Genomic DNA, 8,781 nt, shown 5'->3' on the forward strand with positions numbered 1-8,781 from the left:
CAGAATGCCTGACCTGCAGCCTGCCATACCTGTGCCACCACAGGGAATCTTCTGAGATGCCTATAAATGACACTGGGTGGAATCACAGAATCAATTCGGTTGGGAAACAACTCTGACTGAGATCTTTGAGTCCAACCCATGACCAAACATCACCTTGTGAACCAGACCACAGCACGAAGAGCCATATCCAGTCTGTTCTTAACCACCTCCAGGGACAGTGACTCCACCACCTCCCTGGGAAGCCCCATTCCAATGCCTAATCACCCTTCCTGTAAAGAAATTCTTCCTGATGTCTGACCTGAAGGTCCCCTGGGGTAGTCTGAGGCACCATGTCCTCTTGTTCTGTCACTGGCTGCCTGGGAGAAGAGGCCAATCCCCACCAGGCTGTACCTCCTTCCAGGGACACTCAGAGTGACAAGGTCACTCCTGAGCCTCCTTGTCTCCAGGCTCAACAGTCCCAGCTCTCTCAGCCGCTCCTCCTAGGGCCTGTGCTCCACACCCTTCAGCAGCTCCAGGGCTTTCTGGCATCTCCTCTCTGTGGGAGGCCCAGAACTGGCACAGCACTCGCCATGTGGCCTCACCAGGGGCCCACTCAGCCCAGGTCCTGCCGGTCACACTACTGCTGATAAACGCCAGGATACCGCGGCCCGGCTGGAGCTGTGTTGCGGCTCTGCGGGAAGCAGGGCACGTCTGCGGGAAGCAGGAATCCCTGCGGGAAGCAGGAACCCCTGCGGGAACCAGGAATCCCTGCGGGAAGCAGGAACCCCTGCGGGAAGCAGGAACCTGTGTGGGAAGCAGGAATCCCTGCGGGAAGCACGGCACACCCGCGCTCAGCACGCCGCCCGCCCTGCGCTGCTCCCGCTCCGCCGCCGGGGGGCGCGCCAGCCCCGCCGTCGCTGCCTGGAGGGGCCGTCCCGACCGGGTGACGTCACGACGCCAGGGGCGGGGCGGAGGCGGGCGCTCACGTTATTTATTCAGGAACACACGGGACGGGAAGAGGAAGTGGCGTGCGGAGCGGCGGGCGGAAGGCCTACCTGCGACACCGACACTACCAGTGCTACTACTGCTACCGCTAGCGGCGACACCGACACTACCACTGCTACTACTGCTACCGTTAGCGGCGGTTCCGGCACCGGCGGCGCTTCAAGATGTCCATCGAGATCGAGTCCTCCGAGTAAGTATGCCGGTGCTGGAGGACCGTGCGGCCCCTGCGGCCGAGGGAGCGGGGAGGGAGCGGCCTGGCTGCCCCGAGCCTGAGTCAGGCCCCAGCGGCGCAGGGGAAGGGAGGCGAGACGCGGCGGCCTCGGCGGCCCCGGGGCCGTGAGGGGGCCGAGGGTTGCGGCCGGGGAGCGCGGCCCGTGCGTCCGGTGCCCCGCTGACTGTGCTCTGTGTCTCCGCCGCAGCGTGATCCGGCTCATCATGCAGTACCTGAAGGAAAACAGCCTCCATCGGGCGCTCGCCACCCTGCAGGAGGAAACCACCGTGTCTCTCAACACCGTGGACAGCATCGAGAGCTTTGTGGCGGACATCAACAGCGGGCACTGGGACACGGTGCTGCAGGCCATACAGTCCCTGAAGCTGCCCGACAAGACCCTCATTGATCTCTATGAGCAGGTGAGCAAGCGCGGGGTTCCTGCGGGCTGTTGTGGTCCGTGTGGAAACCTCCATGGGGTGCTTTTCGCTAACCCTTTGCTGAGGCAGACGCTTGTCTCTGGGTGCAGGTTGTGCTGGAGTTGATCGAGCTCCGAGAGCTGGGTGCTGCCCGGTCTCTGCTGAGGCAAACGGATCCCATGATCATGCTGAAACAAACTCAGCCAGAGCGCTACATCCACCTGGAAAACCTTCTGGCCAGATCTTACTTTGATCCTCGTGAGGTACGTTGGTTAATCATTTTTCTACAGACCTCTCCTGCAGGAGCCTCAGCATCATTGCATGCTGCTGATGGCTCACGGCTTTGGGTTTTTTTTGCTTGGGGAGTGAGAATGTGCAGTTTTACCTATTGATGATTTTACACCTTCTGTGAAGTTTTTGGGAAGTAGTGCATGACACTTTATCAGGAGGGAGCAAACCTGTGCTGCTGTTGGGAGTTTGGGGTTTTGGCCGTGTGTCCTGCCTGTCCAGGATGGCATCTGCAGCTTGCCTTTTCAGTGTTATGGAGGCAGAAAAAAATGCAGGTTATATGTAATAACAGTAAAAACAAGGCATGTTTTCTGACTGCTAACATCAGTCTGAATGTCTTTGTGAGAGCATGTTGGGTTAATGGTTAACTTAGTTAAGGACATCTTTTCCAACCCTGATAATTCTTTGCTTTTAAGGTGGATATTGAAGAGAAGGGGGGGAGGGGCTCCTCTTTTGGACTCCTAACAGAAAGTTTATATGGAAGGGGTTTTAATTTCAGACGAACAGAGGGGTTTTTTTTAGAAAAAAAAAAATTACTTGGCACAATAACGTCATGAAAATAACTTTTCTGCAGGCATACCCCGATGGGAGTAGCAAGGAGAAGCGGAGAGCTGCTATTGCACAAGCTCTGGCTGGAGAGGTCAGCGTGGTGCCTCCCTCTCGTCTGATGGCACTCTTGGGGCAGGTGAGTCTTGAAAGATGTTTTAATGGCTATGTCTTTAGGTTGTTGCTATATAAAACTAGTTATGATGTAGTTGCATCTCCAGCTATATAAAAGTAAAGTTTAAACGTGTTATAGTTTAAAAAAGTTTTCCCGTGTAGGAAGGATTTAGTAGTTGTGGAAGAAGTCATCACTTTAGTAGTAGATTTCTTTCAGTACAGTAAATATGCAGCACAGCGTGCACTTTGAGAATAACATTCTGTGACACACGTTTTCTGGTGTGTTTTCAGCCCTTTTTTGATTTTCAGAATGCTCGGTGCAGGCGATGTTTCTGTGTGGTCGATCTGTGTTAATTAGTGGCTAATGGTGCGGCTTTCATCTCCTAAAGGCGCTGAAATGGCAGCAGCACCAGGGCCTGCTTCCTCCCGGTATGACAATTGACTTGTTCCGAGGCAAAGCAGCTGTGAAAGACGTAGAAGAGGAGAAGTTCCCCACGCAGCTGAGCAGGCACATTAAGGTAATGTTTGCTTTGTTTCTGCTGATCTTTCCTCCACATGTTTAATGTGGAGAGATTAGAGGAGATCTTCTGAGTACTTATTTTTCCCTGTTGTAAGTCGTTCCCCTCCACTCCCCACCTGTGTGTTTTCCTCCCTTTTTCCTGCGTTATCTTATCAGAAGACTTTTCTTCCTGGGAGTCTGAGATTAGACAGATTAAAATCTACCTTTTAACAAGATCGGGTGCTTATGGTGTTTGTGATTAAGATAATGGCATCTTTGACTTCACAGTTCAGAACCAATAATTTTGCAGGAATTGGCATAGTCCTCTTCTTCATTTGTTCCAGGAAGTACCTGTGTCTTAAACTGTTTTTCAGAAGCCATGAGCTTCAACTTAGGAAATCAGTTCAGTAACAACTTGCTAAAAATGCTTTATTAGAATTTTTGTTTGTCATTGCTGATCTTGTGTTTTTGTTTGGGCTAGTGAAGCTTTTTTCTTCTGTTGTCATGGCCACTTGAATTTAAAAATTTAGAAATCAAAAAATTGGATATTGAAAAAAAGCAAACATTCTCTGTAAAAATTACACTGAAGAAACATTACTCCAAATGAACTTCAGAAATTTATTAAGTTCTGAAGTCTGACAGAGTTAAATTTCAGGGATTTAAAAGGTGTTTGTTAGCAGAGAATTCATTGCAAAAACAAAAATGCAAAGATACCAACTCAGCTCCTGATGTAACCATGCAGGTTCTCTTGTAACATTGGACGTTACCAGACCAAAAGGAGGGGTTTTATTTTTGTTTTACCATTTTTTAAAAATGCAACTCTCTGTGTATTGACAAATTTTTTTTTTGTACTTCAGCATTAAATTTATTATACATACCTCTAGAAAGTACTGTATTTTTACCATCAGAATGACACAGTGGTTTTGTTTTAATGAGTTTAGTATTTTGAATTGCTTCTTAAACTTTATGTTCTTTTTTAAACAGTTTGGGCAGAAGTCACATGTGGAGTGTGCTCGGTTTTCTCCAGATGGACAGTACCTGGTTACTGGCTCAGTTGATGGCTTCATTGAAGTATGGAACTTCACTACTGGAAAGATTAGGAAGGTAAGTTACTCCTCATTTCACCCAGAGTGACTTTGGCGTGCCAGAGCACCTAGATCTATTCTTTGAAATTGTTTTAGTTTCTTAGGGCCTGTGAACCTGAGAAGATTCTGTTTAGGTGATGCAAATATCAGTCTGGAGTAGTTATGTGGGTGTAGTTCTCTGGTTTGTCACAGATTTGTCTCTGTGATAACTTCTTTACCTTCCTGCACTGTTTCTGTTGCCATTAAAATGGTGAGAGTGGTAGTAGCCTGTATTACAAGGCCATGAAGTCTGATTTAGAATAAGTTATAAAATATAACTGAAGTTAAAACTGTTAATGCTTTTGCACTTTGCCTTAAAATAGATTTCATTGATTTCACTAGTGACCCATGAATCTTCTGCTTTTGTTTAGGATCTGAAGTACCAGGCACAAGATAACTTCATGATGATGGATGATGCAGTGCTGTGCATGTGCTTCAGTAGAGATACAGAAATGCTAGCAACTGGAGCCCAGGATGGGAAGATCAAGGTACAAATCTTTTTGTACACTGTGTTGGGAGAGGTGGTGACCAAAAAGATCAGTTTGCAATAGCAATAATGTTCTCATTTTGCATGAACTCAAAGGAAATTTAACATGTATTTAACATTTGTATTTGCTCTGATGTTGAAGCTCATGTGTTCTCATAACAAAGTAATCACTTATTTGTTGTCTCCTTTTCAGGTGTGGAAAATCCAGAGTGGTCAGTGCCTGAGAAGATTTGAACGAGCTCACAGTAAAGGTGTTACGTGCCTCAGTTTCTCTAAAGACAGCAGTCAAATTCTTAGTGCTTCTTTCGATCAGACAATCAGGTAAATAAACTGAGAACGTGGGAGAACAGAAAACAGGTTTTTCTAATTAAGCAGTTTAATTATGAGATAGTATAATCCAGAAGGAGCCTGTAGGGGTCTCTAGTCCACTGTGCTTCTCAAAGCACAGCTGGTCTTTCAGTTAGGATAGCCTATTCAGGGCCTTGTCCAGCTGTGTTTTCAATATCTCCAGGGTTCAAGATCCCAGTGCCTCTCTTGGGAAAATCCTGTTTGGGTGTAGGGAAGGATATTTTGGTTAGGTTTGATTGTGCTTGTTTGGTTGGAGTTTTTTGGTGGGGTGGGATTTTTTTAATAGTTCTTGCCTTTTGTACTTCAGCTGTACACCTTTTGAGGGGTCTGACTCGACTTATTTTGAAGACATGTTGGGTAGTGATGTTAACCCAATAGTTGGTTTTTTAGGTGTTAAGATACTAAAATTATTTAGGCGAATATACCTTCCTTTCTCCTTTCTCCTTTCTTCTTTCTCTCCTCTTTTTATTTTCTTTTTCCTTTTTCTTGTTCTTTTATTCCTAAGGATCATTGCAGGATAGGTTAGAAGTGAGAATAAATACGCTCAGAAAAATACTCAAACACTGCTCTAATCTTAATAGGAAAGGATTCTCAAACCCCTTTTCCTACAGTTCTTAGCATCTGGAAAATGTTGATTACTGTTTATGTAGTGCAAAATTCTGATCCTATTTGGTTACTGAGTGGAATTTGCTTACTCATTTTCACCTCTTTTGTCTGACAGGATTCATGGTTTAAAATCTGGGAAAACTCTTAAGGAATTCCGTGGTCATTCTTCCTTTGTCAATGAAGCTACTTTTACCCAGGATGGGCACTATATTATCAGTGCGTCCTCCGATGGCACAGTGAAGGTAAGATGGCATTTACCGTCTAAAGAATACCTTCAGACTCCTGCTGTCTTATCCCTGCTTTGTTACAATTGTTGCAGTCACTGGGGAAGGACTCGGGGGTTATCAGCAGTAATGGGTGTGCTTGTGACTTTGCTGTAGATTTGTGTGAGAACTGATGAGACTTGTTATCACAGTCTCTTGCAGAGCATGTCTGTCCTGCATTTATGAAACAGAACGTAAGTGTAGTGCTCCCTGCCTGTTCTGCTTTGTTCTAGACTCTAAACTGACTGTCCTGTGATGTAGCCCTTATCTGAAATAATTGCATATCAGCTCTTTTTCATTTTTGAAGCTAATTTGTTTTATTTTGTTTTTTTTTTTTTTTTTTTTTTTTACACTAGGTTTGGAATGTGAAGACAACAGAGTGCTCCAACACCTTCAAGTCCCTTGGTAGCACTGCGGGGACAGACATTACTGTGAACAGTGTCATTCTGCTGCCTAAAAACCCAGAACACTTTGTTGTTTGCAACAGATCGAATACAGTCGTCATCATGAATATGCAAGGACAGGTATGTGGTCTTACTGCTAGCCCTCCAGGTCACTCTGTCATTTCAAGAATGCAGAAGACCTACTTAATAACCTAGCAGGGTTAAAACTGATTTCTCTGGTTTGCTTGCATGGCAAACTATTCTGAACCTAAGTTTATAGAACACAGAAAGCTCTTGAAACTATGGAGAGATCTGTGTTCTGAACAGACCTAGTACTTCTTAAATGTTTTTGCCCTAAACGTGGTATTGATATGCTGCTGATTAATCCTTCTGTTTTCTTTACAGATTGTAAGAAGTTTTAGCTCTGGTAAGAGAGAAGGTGGTGACTTTGTCTGCTGTGCACTTTCACCTCGTGGTGAATGGATCTACTGTGTTGGTGAAGATTTTGTGCTGTACTGCTTCAGCACAGTGACCGGCAAGCTGGAGAGAACTCTGACTGTAAGTTTTCAGCTCTGAGCTTTTCCAGAGTTTTAAACACGGGGATGATGTGAATGTTCATAATGAAGTCCGTTCTCAAACCAAGCAGTCTTTCATCTCTAGCAAACGTGATTGGTAACAAATGAATTTCAGGAATTTGGCTGTAGAATGTGTCTGGGGTTTTTAGAACCATATAATTGTAGAAATTAGGGAAGTGTTTACCCATCAAGCAAAGACTCAATTGGTTCAGACTTCCTTGAATGAGGGCATATTTTGACCTGGGCTCTAGTTGGTGGAGAATCTGAAAAAGCCATCAGATTTAAAGGTACCGGGTTTAAATTTGCTTTAGATTGAACTTAAAGAGGAATACCAGCTTGAATGTCTAAATTTAACAGGGAACACTTTGCTGTTGTGGATTTCAGTGGATGTAAACCTTCACTGAACCTTCCCTTCCCCAACAAAAAGTAACTGCCATGTCAGAAATTGTTGCAACTGGATTTGAATGTTGGTGTGTGCCCCTGCTTTTGCTCTGTGCACAAAGCACCTTAACCTTCAGTCCAGCTTTCCTTCACTTGTTTTTTTGAAGAGAATATTTGTCTTGAATCTGCTGAAGGAAGACTCTCTTTAATGTCTCTTTGTGTTTACTCTCTAGGTCCATGAAAAAGATGTCATTGGCATTGCTCATCACCCCCACCAGAACCTGATTGCCACTTACAGTGAAGACGGCCTCCTCAAGCTCTGGAAGCCATAGATTGATTTTGCAGCAAGCTCTGAAGCATGCCTGTTAGTTACAGGTTACTAGTGTTCGTGCTTTAACAAGTTCTAAATATGCAGTGTGATACTTGCTCAATTTTCAGTTCAGGTTTCCAGAGAATTACATTTTTACCTCCCTAGAGTGGATTGATGCATAAATATAGCATCAGTTAATTTTATATGCTTTTATTTTTACTAGAGTAGCTGAAGCAACTTCAGTGAGAATGCTTTCTATGCCTCCTGAAGTCTGTACTCTTCCTACAATGTTTGTTCAAGTTCATTGAGTCAGCAGCTGTACACGCTTGTGAGTGATTGCTGACTTCTTAGAATACAGCAAAATGCTTTTTTTTGAGTAAAATGTGGAATGGAAAGCTGTCTCTTCCCCACTGCTGAAACAGGAATAGTTTCCTGGAATGCAGATGAGGGTACAGTATCATCAGCTTGATGATGGGGTTATTTCTATGCCATTGGGCTTTGCTGTGTTCAATTTACACTATCATTTTTCTAATTATATTGGAAAATAGTGTCACACAGCTGCCTCAGGATGAAACTATCCTTCCCCATCTGCCAACACTTCCTACTATAAACTAAACCTGCCTAATGTGGCAGTGGGATACAGTTGATGTTGTTTGGGGATTTTTGTTTTGTTTTGTTTATTTTGTTTTACTTCACCTCCAGACTAAAAGGAATTATTACCGGTGCCCTCTTTCTGTAAGTGCAAGGTGTTTTCAGACCAGCTATATCTGAAACAGGCTCCAGGGGATCAATATTTTGAAACATGCAAAAGTTGCATGTTTACATAGGTTGCATTCCTAGTGCTGTGATAATGTTTTAAATAAGTCTTTTAAAGATTTTTTTTTTAAATTTCATATGCCTGTGGACCTAGCTGAGGTTATGCTTAGGGGTCCCACAATATGATAAAAAGATAAAAAGATTGCAGGCTCTTCAATTTGAAGCACATGGTTTTTTGTGGAGAGATTCTGACTAATGTACACTGTTCTGAATGTACACCAGAGTCTTTTAAAGTGTGACTGTGTCCTTTCTAGGATGCAGAAAAATGAGGTTTTTCCTGTAATGATGAATCAAATGCATGTGGATTTGAATTTGCTATATTGTGTTCTGTCCTCATCTCTTGTAGAATGCTTTCCTACTGTAGTAGTCTTTCAGACAATAATAACCTGTCTTCAACTTAATGAGTTCCACTTAAAGTGTTTTGTCTGTG

General features: G+C 44.2%; 1 protein-coding gene across 1 annotated transcript; it reads left to right on the top strand.

Moving 5' to 3' along the window:
• The first annotated feature begins 995 nt into the window (after nt 1-995).
• Nucleotides 996-8,781, top strand: SMU1 (SMU1 DNA replication regulator and spliceosomal factor). The gene is made up of 12 exons (XM_005492700.4): nt 996-1,174; nt 1,404-1,614; nt 1,722-1,874; nt 2,474-2,584; nt 2,949-3,077; nt 4,043-4,162; nt 4,554-4,670; nt 4,863-4,990; nt 5,739-5,865; nt 6,243-6,410; nt 6,675-6,827; nt 7,459-8,781. The coding sequence occupies exons 1-12, from the start codon at nt 1,149-1,151 to the stop codon at nt 7,555-7,557; spliced, it is 1,542 nt and encodes a 513-aa protein (XP_005492757.1). The 5' UTR covers nt 996-1,148; the 3' UTR covers nt 7,558-8,781.

This window comes from Zonotrichia albicollis, chromosome Z (assembly GCF_047830755.1).
Source record: "Zonotrichia albicollis isolate bZonAlb1 chromosome Z, bZonAlb1.hap1, whole genome shotgun sequence".
NCBI lineage: Eukaryota > Metazoa > Chordata > Aves > Passeriformes > Passerellidae > Zonotrichia > Zonotrichia albicollis.

Excerpts from the sequence above, each read along its gene's own strand:
- SMU1 (XM_005492700.4), top strand. The coding sequence starts at position 1,149 with ATGTCCATCGAGATCGAGTCCTCCGA. Across the intron at positions 4,163-4,553 it reads CTACTGGAAAGATTAGGAAG|GATCTGAAGTACCAGGCACA; the intron begins GTAAGTTACTCC and ends GCTTTTGTTTAG. Across the intron at positions 4,671-4,862 it reads CCCAGGATGGGAAGATCAAG|GTGTGGAAAATCCAGAGTGG; the intron begins GTACAAATCTTT and ends TCTCCTTTTCAG.